This window comes from Lactuca serriola, chromosome 6 (genome assembly GCF_051521515.1).
Source record: "Lactuca serriola cultivar US96UC23 chromosome 6, Lser_US96UC23_V15, whole genome shotgun sequence".
NCBI lineage: Eukaryota > Viridiplantae > Streptophyta > Magnoliopsida > Asterales > Asteraceae > Lactuca > Lactuca serriola.
Window position 1 is genome coordinate 50,245,316 of NC_136413.1, and position 14,410 is coordinate 50,259,725.

The 14,410-nt window shown below is 34.2% G+C and overlaps 1 protein-coding gene across 1 annotated transcript; it reads right to left on the bottom strand.

Moving 5' to 3' along the window:
• Positions 1 to 7,667: 7,667 nt before the first annotated feature.
• Positions 7,668 to 9,847, bottom strand: LOC145058302 (ubiquitin-conjugating enzyme E2 variant 1D). The gene is made up of 4 exons (XM_079006225.1): positions 9,663 to 9,847; positions 9,054 to 9,193; positions 8,754 to 8,879; positions 7,668 to 7,979 (listed from the first exon to the last, which is right to left on the bottom strand). The coding sequence occupies exons 1-4, from the start codon at positions 9,694 to 9,696 to the stop codon at positions 7,839 to 7,841; spliced, it is 441 nt and encodes a 146-aa protein (XP_078862351.1). The 5' UTR covers positions 9,697 to 9,847; the 3' UTR covers positions 7,668 to 7,838.
• Between the last annotated feature and the right edge of the window lie 4,563 nt (positions 9,848 to 14,410).

Genomic DNA, 14,410 nt, shown 5'->3' on the forward strand with positions numbered 1-14,410 from the left:
TCTTCCTCACTCCGGATCCCTTCAGATGCGGCATAATGGGTGGATCTGGGGCTTGTACAGAAAACTAGAAACACTTCATATTTTTATTAGCAGACTCGTTTTTTAGATTTTCGAGTGTTTTACGTTTTCTGGTCTTTTTTTTTTCCAGAAGTCTCCTTCTCTTCAGGTTTTCTTCTTTTCAAATTCTTCTCAACATTTACCATCTCATTTTCTTCCCAAAGCTTGTCTTTTTCTATTAGCTTTTTATTAGCACCTTCACCAGAAATCATATATACTTCTACCTCCCTACACTTATTTCATTTCAGCCCCTTGGATGCATCATCAAATAATTTTCTTTCTACAAATATTTCTTGCATATAAGCATTAGAAAACTCACAGTAGCCCTCATATAAAGGACTGTTGGTACCCAAATAATTAGCAGAAACTTTATCAGAAGTAAAATCAATATCATTAATTTTAAAATTGACCAAATCACCATTGAATTCAATTGAAAGTTGTGACATTCCCAATTTCACGATCATTTTAAAAATTTTATTTATGCTTATTTAAAAATCAGAGTATCCATTTTAAAGAAATATGTTGCAGAATTTATTCCCATAAAACATGATAAATATATTATCGAAACATTTTTGAAGAAATGTATTTTGTTTATATTAAAAACATTGGGATGTCATCGTCAATACATAAATATAAACATAAACAGACCTTACATTCATTTACACTAATGATCTACATCTTCGTTAATCTCTTAGTGTCATGTAGCTTCGTATCGACACATGTGATACAAATAAACTAAGTGGTTCAGGTTGGGAAACCTGGTGAGTACATAGGGTTTTCAACCCACAATAATATAGTCAATATGTTTCATCATCAAACAATTAACCCAATTACCCATCCCCGTTATCTTCTTTATTCTTAGGTATCTTCCCTAAGAATAATCTATTCCTCAATATTTATTCGTAAGGATTGTCCTAAGGAATAGGCACGAAGTCCATCGCTTCCAGGGTTTATATAACAAGCACTAAGTCCATAGCTTCCGATGTTATCTGTTAGGCACTAAGTCCATAACTGCCAATGTTCATCTATAGGGCATTAAATCCATAGCTGCCAACGTTTATTTGAAAGGCACTAAGTTCATAGCTGCCAACGTTCATTTGTAAGGCACTGAGTCCATAGCTGCCAATGTTTGTTTGTGAGGCACTAAATCCATAGCTGCCAGGGCTTTTAGAGTACATCTGGTGAACATATCGTTCACAACACGTACAGGTTGTGAGTCTGCTACCGTTCCACTAGACTGTCTAGAATAATCTGTGGTTGTCATCTATACTCTGCTAGATGACTGGGCCATCTCTTGGGTCAAGGCTTCTCATCATATTTCACCTCTCATCGTCTATATCTGTGACATCCCCATTTTCACGGCCAGAAAAGACCGATTTTGTTTATGCTTTATAAAAATCAGAGTATCTCTTTTAATAAAAAATGTAGCGGAATTTTTTCCCAAAAAAACATGATAATCGCGTTATCAAAGCATTTCTAAAGAAATATATTTTTTATTCACTTTTAAAACATTTGGGGTGTCATTGTCAATATAGAAACATAAGCATAAACAGAACTTACATTCATTTACACTAGTGATCTACATCTCTTTTAAATCTCTCAGTGTAATGTGACTTCATATCAACACATGTGATATAAATAAACTGAGTAGGTCAGGTTGGGAAACCTGGTGAGTACATAGGGTTTTCAACCCACAATAATATAATTATTATGTTTAAACAATCAAATAATCAACCCAATTAACCATCCCCATTATCTTCTTTATCCTTAAGGATCTACCCTAAGAATCAGCTATTTCTCGTTCATTTATTCCTAAGGAGTATCCTAAGGAATAGGTACGAATTCCATCGTTGTAAATGACACATCTGTCAAGCACAACTGCTAGTTCTGTCACTAGGGCGCAGTTGCCAAAATTGTGACATTCTCTATGGGGCGTATCTGCCGGAATAGTCCTTTAGGCGCATCTGCTGGGTTTATGAGGTTCTCTATTAGGCGCTTTTGCCGGTAGAGTCCTTTAGGTGCATCTGCCGGGTTTTATTGACAGTATCGTTTTCGAGAGTCCACTTGCAATACATATCAATGGGTTTTTAGAGTACACCGGTGAACACGTCGTTCACAACACCTACAGGTTGCGAGCTTGCTAGTGTTCCACTGGACTGTCTAGAATAGTCTGTGGTTGTCATCCATACTCTGCTGAATGACAGGGCCATCATTTGGGAAAAAGGCTTCTCACATCGTCCACCTCTCACCCTCACCTCACGGTCTATTTCACCTCTCAACTTATCATCCAACTCATATTTCATCTATTACATCTACCCATGTCTTACCCCAACATGTTCGTAGATATAAAATACATATACAGTTTAAATCATTTAAAACGTGTATAAAATCGTTCATCCAGCATAGATAGCAAGTATTCAGATAATATGCACACATAGCACGTAATTTATATAAAATATTTCAATCTATGTGTAAGCTGAAAGTAATTATGCACTCACCTGAAAGGTGGTGACTCAGCACTCAGACAGCGCTCCGATACTCTCAAAACAATTTCCTTCGATAAAACCTAGTATCAATACCACTAGGGTTTAGTCTAACGATAACCGCGAGAAATTAATAGTCTGACTATTAATATTATTATATAACCGTTAAATAACACTCAATATAACTCATAATAATAGCCCAAATAATTATTTTAAGAACCTAATAACATTACTATAATTATTTGAAAGCTATATTTAAATTTGTGTAAGCGTAGCTCACTTACAAGGGATTTTAAAGAAAACCAGGCTTTGCTCGGAGCAACGTTTCGAAACCGAAAGACCTTTTTTCTCGGGACTCCGGGAGCCTCGGGGCTTCCTTCAGGTGCTAGGGGGTTTTCCTAGGGTTTAGGAGGGTTTAGGGGAGTTAGAGAGAGAATAATTTTTGTGTGAAAAAATGAAGCTGCCTCGGCCCCCTTTTATAGCATGCGAGGCCTCGGTACGCTGGGCGTAGTGCTTCGTTCGTACAACACGTGTCGCGAAAGGGCTGGGTCATCGTGGCGTAATGTGGACCGAGGGAGAAACAAGATTGTTGCGCGTTCCGAGCCTCGTACGCGAGGCGTACTCGTACGCTGGGCGTCCGATGCGAATGTTGGGCGTATGCGAGGACATATGTCAAGATCCGAAGCGAGGACCGTGGGGAGCAAGGTACGGCTGGGATCGTGCCACGTCATCAATCTCGCACCAGGTTTCGCATTTTCGAGTCCCAACTTCAAAAATTCGTATCTTCCACATAAGAGCTTCGTTTTTGACGTTCTTTATATCCATGCGTAGGTGGAAACGTACTCTACAACTTTCGTTTCGACTCCGTCGGCTAATTTTGAATCTATTTTAAATTTTATATTATTAATAGGCCGGGACAGGATTGGTCCGTTAAATCCTCATAACTTCTTCATCCGACGTCCGTTTTCGCCCATCTTCTTCGATTCTCGTTTAGGTCGTGTCGGCTAAAAATCACTCGATCTAATATTCGAATTTCGGGTTGTACACTGCTAATCCGAAACTCCGAAAAATCATAACTTCTTCATACAAAGTCAGGTTTGGGCGTTCTTTTTATCGACGCTCTTAGTTTAACATATTATACGACTTTCGTTTAGATTGCTAAGGCTAAATCTCGCTCTATCGTAAATTCACTATTTACGCTTCCCGATGTCGTGCCGGTTCCGTCGCGAAACTTCGACGGGTCATAACTTCTTCGTTATAACTCGGATTTTAGCGTTCTTTATATGTACGGAAACCTTGTAAAATATACTACAACTTGGTTGAGATTATTTATTCTAAATAATCTTTTGTCGAAAAGTCATTTTCGACCCCTATTGCCTCTAAATTAACTAGCCCGAATCTGCGGGCGTTACAATATCATCTTTCATCTCTCACCATTCATCTCATCTTTCATCTCTTATCTTATCTTTCATCTACCTATCTTTACCCATCATAATTATAGGTATAAAATACGTATACGGTTTAAATCGAATAAAACATGTATATTTTGTTCATCTAGCATAGATATCAAGAACACAGATAATATGCACACATAGCACGTAATCAATATTAAATACTTCATATCTATGTGCAAGATGAAAGTAACTATGCACTCACTTGTTAAAGTGATGACTCGAAATTCGGACAGCGCTTCGCTTCTAACTGTGCACTCACTTGCATCTAGGTTTTCTATTTGTATGTTGGTTTTATATGTACTTCTCATTGTGCTCCTTTTGATTTTCGATCTTATATTTAGTTTTATTGCTCATATATGTGCATTTTTTTCCTTTGTGAAACTCTACTAATTATTTATTCTTTGTGGGTTGACATTTCACTTATAGGTGAATAGAAAAACTCTAGTTAAATGTTTATTTCATGAGCTAGGATTTAAAGTCATGAACTAAAACATGGTTATGCGGTACATATTCTATTCTGTAATACTTTTTAGAAACACAACACAAAACAAATCGTAGTGACGAAATCAAAATTATTAATCTAAGTAATTGCTATCAGTAGGTAAGATAAACTAACAGATTATTACAAAAATGGATAATGACTTGAAAGGGTAATAAACTTTCAACTTTATTCATATTTAGTCACTGAACTTTTTTTTCGTGCTTGATTTACCTTTGAATTATTTGAAATTGTTTACATTTTACCCTTATGACCAGTTGTTACCGGTCATAAGGGTAAAATATGAACAATTTCAAATAATTCAAGGGTAAATCAAGCGCGAAAAAAAATCCAGTGACTAAATATGACCAAAGTTGAAAGTTCGTTACCGTCATTGTCCCTGGAAGTAATAGTATTAGGCTAAAGGGTGTCATGTTTTTTCTTTTGCCAATGATAAAAGGGTGTCACATAGGCGTCACATAGACTTTTACACTTTTTATATTTTTTTATCTACGAAGTGTGGTGTCGTGCCAATGAGTTTTTTAAATTTCATTTTAGAAAAATATTAATTTTTTTTGAAACCATACTAAAATTTAAAATAACATAAACTTAAAAATTACAATTTAAAAATCCTAAAAATTAAAAAAAAAAACATGAAAATTAAAATTATATTGAAAACCTAAAAAATAAAAATAAAACATGACGTTAAAATTTAAAAACCTAGAAAAAAACAAAGCATCGAATTTTCAATTGCATTTCGTTAGATTATATTTTTCTTGAATCAATGCTTTCATAATTCTTGTCGCTTCTTGATCTTCGAGGTCGAGGTGTCTCACGTCTTGCATTAACAACAAATACTCGGTGAGTCGGATGGTTTCAGTTATATGTCTCTCCAGAGTTATATTCAATTGTGTCATTCGTGTCATCATTTCTTCCGATCTGGTTGACTGCTCAGTTCCGACTAAAGAATTTGAAGATGTCGCTTTCCCTTTTACTTTTGCTCGGGATTTTGTTTTGTCCCTTCCTATTGGAGGAGGAGGCGGACGTATTTCTACAATGTCGTCATTATCATCATTAAGATTAACGCCTACATGACCATCCGATGAGACTTATTGCGAGCTCGAATATGAAGATGTTTGGCTTCTTTTTGGCAGATTTGCAATTTCTTCATGTGTTGCAAGTTCCCTCCACCTAATGCTTCTTTTGACAACTTCTTACACATTAATAAACTTAAAAAGCTTTTGCATATCATCTTGGAATGTAGCGTGTGTTTTTTTCAACAAACTCGCTTCACTTTCTCCGCTAGCCCATTGTTTTTCAAAGTTTGTGTAAATTTCATTCCAATGTGTGACAAATTTGTTCATAAGATTCCATTTTGAGTTACATTGGTCGAAGGTCCGATAATCTGTATTTTGACCTATTCTCCTACAAAAGCGCTCCGTGATACGTAACCAAAACTGATCACGATTTTGACCCTTTCCCGTGCCACCATCTTCCGATATGTCGACACATGCCCTTGCTAACTCAACTTCTTCTTTTTGTGTTCATCTTCTCGGAGCAGCCTTCCCTTTCTTTTGTTGCTGAGGTTGTTGTTGTTCTTTGTGTTCAGTTGAAGGTGTGAATGGCAGTTGGGATGGAAATTGGGTTTTTGAGGTTGAGATTGGAAATGGAATTGTTAGGGCATTTGGAATTGTAAATAATAACTAGGAACACCATCCATTTGTGGCCGGTAAGGTGGTGGTGATAACAGATCGTAGCCGAAAAGTTTGAAAAAGTTGTTAACATTTTGGTTTGGAGCATTTTGTTTGAAAGAGTTTGGATTGTTGGAAGAAGACGTTTTCAAAGAAAAAATTGTTGTTGAGAGTGTATAGTGTGATATTTTTTGAAAATTTGATTTGTATATATAGCAGATTAAAAAAGAAAAAAAAATGAAATGTGTCAAACTAGCCGTTGCCGACCGTTGGCAACGTTCCAAACTTAAAATTCCCACAAAAATCACACTTTCGCCAACGGTAAAAGATCACCGGCAGTGAAATCCCCTTTACGGTGCGGTGTTCACCGGCGGTGAAAAGGGGTTACATTGGATACCGCCGGTCTCCCCTTTATGATACCGTTTAGTCTTTTATAGTAAAAAAAATTGAAAAACAATCATATCTAACATGTAATATACCTCGTTATAAGCTTTGAAACTCACTAAAACCTATAAAATATTTAATATTTAATACGACACATCAAATACTAAAATATAGTTAGTATATGATAACTAGATGTTCACAAACAAGATCGTTTTTTTTTTCTAAAAAAAATTCCAAAAAAGACTTGGCATGTTTTCAATAGAACTGGTTTTAGTTTTTAAAACCGTATATTTTTTATCTGATCCGACACTTTTTAACATAATTTCAAAAATTGAGTTTTCCGGATTTTTCCGCCCAGATTTTTAACAGATTATGATAAAACCAAACTTTTATCTGATTATATTAGAATTTTAAAACCAAATGTAATAATTTGATTTTTCAAAAACAAAGTACATTTTAATTTTCATCAAATACCTTTTCTAATACCTACATAACTCAAAGTCGATATTAATTCCAATATGGATCGGATTCCCTTATATATGGATCGGATTCCACACTGGGCCTTTACGCTAGCAACATAAGCCACACAACACGTAGGCCACCTACCAGACTAATAACTCTATATCTCAACTCTCAAAAGTTAAAACAAAAAAATATTTATCTTTTGCAGAAAAAAAAATACATATATATTAGTAAACACGAATACTTAATAGTTTTGAGTTTTTACTTAGAAAGTTTAATTAATTTTCTAACCGTGGTTCCCACGGGTTATAAACTGGTATATATATAAAATACTCATTTTGTAGGTAATTAAAAACCATGAATTTTGATATATTTTTTAGTAGGTATATAATTTTATAAATATTAAAAAAAATGGCAAATAGAATGTGAATAGAGAGTGCGGCACCCCTTCACCCCACCTCTTTCTCGCGGGTTGCTCCCCTCACCCACGGTATGGTGTTCCAGTGAGAGGGAAGCCTTCTCGCTCCATACCTCCGGTCTTAGTGCAATATATTTACATATGACTACTATGATTTGAATTGATAGATCTAAGTCCAAATATTATGGGTGGTTGTAAAAATTAAAAACTTTGGTTTGTAGAAAAAGAAATACATATATATTAAACACTTGACAAGAACACAAATCCCATTAATAATCAAACATCACCAAGCATTCACATGGCTTTTTTTTTTCAAAGGCAATCAAACCATTAAAAATGTCATTGATTCATTTCATCTATTACAACACCCGTAGTAGTAGAAGTAGAAGTAGTAGTTCCTTCCTTCACCAACTAGAAACAAGTGCCTTCCGGGGGTTGAACAAGTTTGCGATTGTGGGGAGACGCCATCTCTTTCTTCAACCGAATCAATATATCTTCCATTGTGTACTCCCTTTGCCAATTCCCCAATATCCCAAACTTCTTTGGTTCCACCTATCATCCAAAATATTATACAACTTTTTAATCCAAAAAATTATACAACTTTTTCAACATATTTTTATGTATCCACAAAAAGAATTAATCAAGAAGTTTGTGTTTGTTGATTTGACTAGACAAACTTTTTAGCGTTATTTTTTATGATGACGAAAAAGATATTCAAATCTTTTTCAGACATGGGACTCAGAGCAAGTCCATGTCTTGTCTAACTTTTTTTATGAGACAAAAGTTGCAGCTTTTTACAAAAATTGCAACTTTTGTCGCATTGCAAATAGCAAAAGCCGTGCGAGCGATTGAGAGCAAGTCTCTGTCCCACTTTTTTTTAATAGGATAAAAAGAGTATTCACGTCTTTTGAGATAAGAGATTAAGAACAAGTCTCTATCCCACTTTTTTTAAGTTTGACAGACAAGAGACTCGGTCCCACTTTATAAAAATTTGTAACTTTTATCAGGGCATTCACGTCTTTTGAGACAAGAAACTGAGAGTGAGTCTTTATCGCACTGACAAGGGCATTTATGTCTTTTGTGACAAGAGACTACGGGGAAGTCTGTATCCCTTTTTTTGGATGGGACAAAAATTGGGACTACGAGCAAGTCCTTGTCGAACTGGTCTTAGTCCGATGCATGTCAAACGCAGTATCCTGTGTAGGAAAAATGAGGCCAAAGCGAACTAATAGCATATCAAGAATTGAGATTTTAAGTAAAGTAATATATAAAAGAAACCATGATTGAGGATATGATGATGCAAATGATAATGTTTTTTTTTTTTACCACTCCAGTTTCATGGTTGACACAAGTCATGTTAACCCGAGAATGGAAACGAACAGTAGGAGGCTTCTCAGGGTAATCTTTGTCACAAAATAGCTTCAATTGGTAGATGCGTCCTTCATGCACAGACTGAAAAGTGAAGACCCACAAAAATAAGGTTAAATTTGACATTTTTCTTATATTTTGAGATTTATTGAAGATGTAATAGAAAGGAATGAACGTATTATGCTATAATACGACAGAAGATTTAAGAACAAGGTTCATTACTGTGGAAGAAGATTAAAAAATGAAAAAATTGATTACATTGTGAGGGCCGATGATGGTGCCAGTCCAAGAACGCATATAAATATCATCACCATCATCCATTCCATAGCTCACAGTGCCATCTCCGATACCCTTTTCACCACGCTCAAGCTCCTCCAACAATCTGAAATTTCGAGGCACTGCAACAAAATTTATGCATCCATTCATCATGATTATGGTTGAAACGATAGAAAAGGTTAATAGAATGAAGGGGGAAGAAGAACACCCCCGATATGGTTTTAAAAATTTCGAATTTGAATCAGGAATTCATCAACAAAAGAATCACTGTTAAACATCATAAACCCTCTACAACCAAGTTCCGATCGAGAGTAAAATCATCTAAAACACATAAATTAAACCCTATACATATAGTAGGTAGATATCGCGAACGAACAACGACGTGGGTGATTGACCTAGGGTTGTCTAAGTTCAATGCAATACCTCAAATTCCTAGTTACAACCCCTAATAGAAGGATCAATCTGCAAGGTTATTAAAGCAATCGAAGATCTCGGTAGCGTAAAGATGAAATTTTGCGATATAATAAGTTGATTTGGTCAAACCCAAAAGATCGAAAGAGATTTAGCATATGTTTGGTTCATGAAACTTACCCACGACACTCGATCCTCCTGAGCCAAGCGCCATGGATTGAGTATAGAATACGGGATCCTTTTTCGCCTTGCTGTTATATGAAGAAATCGATTTGATCGAAGGAAAAATGCGATGGAGAGAAGGAGAGGTGGAGGAAGAAAGGGGAAACAGGTGAGTGGGAATAAAGATGAACAAAAATGCTCCCTCGTCGGCCCAAGAGAACAAATTAAATACTCCCCACCGTATACGAAAACTGCTTTCTTTTCTAAAAACAATTATTATTTATATTATAATTTTAATGGTACATATCATATAGTTATATACCATGGTTATTAAAGTTTAGATCTTTTTGAAACAATAATTATTTATTAAGGTAATTAAATTTCAAAATTATTCAAAAAGACGTCCATACAAAAAATATTAGTAAACTAAGTCTTTACATACAAAATATCATCTAAGTACATGTTTTGTTCGTATTACATTTTATGGTAACCGATTGGAAACATGTCTTAGTGATATGTCTTAAATTATAAATATTTTAAGGGATATATTTTATATTTTTCTGTATTTTTTAAAGATATTTGGTACTTAATTGTTACAAATCTGTATTTTTCATATTAAAAGGATAATATGTTAAATTGAAAGATATAAAGGCATATTCTTGAGTAAAATTCGTAGGTTGAATACTAATCAAATATTTAATTAAGGATAATTCCATAATTAATGAAGATTTTGAAGATATTTGCTGATCTATGCAAATTGCGCCGCAACAATTATTTCTCGCCGTCATTTATGTTGGTTTCCAAAACCTTTAAATAGAACCTTAGTTTCGTTCAATGACGAAAAAAATGCAAAATAGAGAGAAAACAGAAGAAAAAGGAACCAGAAGGAAGGAGGAGAAGGTTTCAAGTGAAGCTTCCGGCCCTTGGTATGCATTATGTTTGATTTTATAGTCTCTTTTAGTTATTTAGTGTTGATTATGGGCTAAGTCTCAATACTTTTATTTAGACGTAGATGATCTTTTTTTATTATGGTTTAATTCATTGAAAGAATTTTGATAGTATTTAATTTATTGTATTAATGCTCAACTAAAAACTCATTTGTATTGATATTGATTTTGTTATGTTTATGTAATTAAGTGCACTATCTAAGGTTTAAGTTCGGATATGTATCTTGATTCTGATGGGTTTTGAGCATAATATACAATCTTATGTGTGCATGCAACCCTAATTAAGATTTATGTTCTCTCTAACTGAACATGCAATATGAACAACCAATTGTAAGCCCTAGATCTCTATAATATAATTGAAATTCACATGATAAGGATAATGATACATACCTTTAAGATTGTTATTGTAAACAATCTTGAATCCTTGTTTAAAAGACCCTTGGTAGCAAGCGCCACAAGTGTCGCGCCTCTAATGGTTCACAAACAAACTCTAGCAACCTAGGAAAACTATATATATATATATATATATATATATATATATATATATATATATATATATATATATATAGAGAGAGAGAGAGAGAGGGAAGGGAACTAAATTTTGTCCAAGGCACTTAGAAAGAAGTCATAGCTGAAATTCAACCCTAAGGAGGGTTTATATAGGTGATGAGTAGGTGTTGGATAAGACATGTATGTCCAAGATAATCTTAATCCCTTAACTTTCTCCCTAAGGTATCCAAGACACCCTTGGAGCCCAATGAAACCCTAGAGACACTCTAGATTTTGTTCCCCCCCCCCTCCCCCTTCTTTAGGGAGGTTCTAGAATTGTCCAATGTTTAATTATTGAACATTGTCAGCTTTTAGTCCTCCTACTTTTAATTAATCCAATTAATCCCAAAATTAATGCAATTAATTTCTGATTAATTATTAATTAAACAATATAATTTCTAATTAATATATTATTTTCGTAATGCATTAATAAATTATTTATTTTGATTTCTAATTAATTTATTAACTAAGTAATAAATTAATAAATCGTCATTCTCTCTCTAACAGTCATCATATTCAATTGACAGGCTTGATGGGAACCCAAAAGGACCGTGCTACTATCAATTCAAGTTTATACCAATTATAGTTATGGGCTTAGACACCTAATCCAATAGTCTCCCACTTGGATAAGTATAATAACTATAATTGTCAGTATAACTACCGAATTGACTAGCAAATTGTAGCTACCAAAAGTCGTTGTCGAACTCTGACCCAGTTAGTTACGTATCCTAAGGTAAGTGATCAAATATTCCTCCGTTCTGCAAGATATTGTATGGACATGAGACATGGATTATAATTAATCTCTCTGTCCAAGATTTTATTCCTGATTTCTGATTTGTGACGATTGAAATCAGACTACTAATTGAACACATCAATTTAGTCCAGTCTTGGCTAAGCACTTTAGATGTCACCATCAAATCATCGAGGGGCCCACAAATATCGCTTTTCCCATTAGGGAAAAAGGAACGGATAAACTTTGACTTATAAGCTTGCACTATTCACTAATCAAATCACGCACAATAATACATTTTATAACATCAATTTACTAATGTGTTTACGTATTATCAATGCGCAACTGACTTGTAAACAACAACTCATATATCTCCATTTTAAGAATATAATATATTATCATCTCAAAATTACTCGTGATATAATCCATAACGTAATTCTCTGAGCGTGGTTTTATCCAATACTTAAAAACTCCATTTTCAAGTACTCATAAACATTGCAGCAAAACTATTGTTATGTCTAATCTCCATAGACAATCTGCAATTCAATTCATGACAGTCTTGATTCACTATTTACTTCCAAAAGTATGATCGACTGTGGATGTTTGAATAATCCAATTATTCAGGAAGTAAAACATGCAAAGTGAAACACAATAATAACCTAATTAACTATGGTCTTAAAACTATTGAATATAAATACATCTCTTACTATTTAATCACCATATTAATCAGAATTTATTCATTGTATAATTTTTCAAGTAATCAACTAAGCACTTGAATTAAACATCAGTCATGCCATGTTATAAACATGCATACTATGTCTCTCAATGGTCCTTCCTTTGTGAACAGATTGATTGGACACTGTTCCAATGATGCTCATTTCACTATTTCAAATTCTTGTTACTACTAGTATGTGTTAGATTTCAACCTTAAATGCATTTTCCTTCTGTGATGTCAAAGCTTTAAAGTCACAGAGACCCAACCAATAATATTACAGAATGTTCCATTGGAGCTTTGTTACCAAAAACAATTCCAAAGTAATGAAGTTTCAAATTCAAGGCACATTCCTTGAACACCTTCCTTGCATTAAAGTTTCTAACTCACATGTAGATTCTAATCATCAACTCCCATTATAGAAACATTTCCATATTCCTATATGACTATCAATTCTGAATAAGAGTCATCTCCACTCATAATTATGTCAATATGGTCCGTCCAAATACAATACTATACTTCCAACTATCCACAAGCAACCAATCTTTAATAAACCTTAGACTGTTCTTGACAGTTGTTTACCAACTTTAGTCACACCAAGTTCTAGTTCTTTTTCCTTCTCAATACCCAAGGCATTTGGAAAAATCATAAAAATGAATATTATAGCATATGTAATCAATCATATATCTGAAGCATATAGGACTTGATTCATAATGCCTTACATAAAGACCTAATATTTGATTAGTCTCTAGCTATAATATTTTCCATATATCGAATTGCCTATGTTGAATCATTTCAACATTATATATGTCCAAGACTAAGTTCCATTAAAATCCTTTAATCTAAACTTTTAGATTTGAAACGAAGTATGAGTGCCCTCTCCCCTAAATCTTTTTGCGGCGAAACAATTTTCATACTTTGCAACTTGCAAATTTGAAATATTTGTTTCCTACAATTAGTATTGCCAACTTTCAATGCTCAGCATTACAGCTATGCTCCTACTAGCATAACAATTATGCTCCCAATAGCACCATAATTGTGCTCCTACTAGTTTTGACATGTATCTAAAAATCAATTGGACTTCTAGAAATGAACATTATTGACTTTCTTACTGAAGTACAAATTTTTGAAGCTTTGATAAGTCTCCATCTAGACTTGTCAAGCTTATACACCTTCATCAGATAACATATGTGTGTGATCAAACCCTTTCAGAACTTATAGCAATAAGTCTTGAATGTTCAAACATTTCCTTGCCATTTCTCACAATTTGAACTATGAAAAGTGATGTTGTGATCATATTGTGAATTTGAGAGCGCAATTAACATAACCACTAACCAAAATGATATCTTTAAAATCTACCAACGAAAGTATCTCCTCATAATCATTTTCATGAATTAGAGAGAAAACTTTTGCCACCTAGATTTTATGGTGTATGTGTTCCCATCCATGTAAATCTTATCATTTCCAACCTACAATCACAAGATAAGGTTGAGGACAAAACCAAAATCAAATTTAGTTTTTCCTTTTCATGGACTGAACTTTGCTTATTCTTAATTTCTTGCCTTATGGTAGTACAAGGGCCTACCAATGCTTCCAAGTTGTTAAGCAGTTCACCCATATTAATCAACGTACTTTCATTAAACAACGTGCTCTGCCTTTTTTTGTAAAATGAGAACCATAGAACTCAAAAGCATTGCCTACTCAACCGGAAGGTGAACAGAAACAAGAATGTGTCAACTTAACACGATAGGTTGTTAACCTCAGGTCGTGTGCTAGTGATAACTAAAAGGTTTATTCTCGATTAACTCTTGAAACTCTTCAAGATCAA

Excerpts from the sequence above, each read along its gene's own strand:
- LOC145058302 (XM_079006225.1), bottom strand. The coding sequence starts at position 9,696 with ATGGCGCTTGGCTCAGGAGGATCGAGTGTCGTGG. Across the intron at positions 8,880-9,053 it reads CCATCATCGGCCCTCACAAT|TCTGTGCATGAAGGACGCAT; the intron begins GTAATCAATTTT and ends TTCACTTTTCAG. Across the intron at positions 7,980-8,753 it reads TCAACCATGAAACTGGAGTG|GTGGAACCAAAGAAGTTTGG; the intron begins GTAAAAAAAAAA and ends TTTGGATGATAG.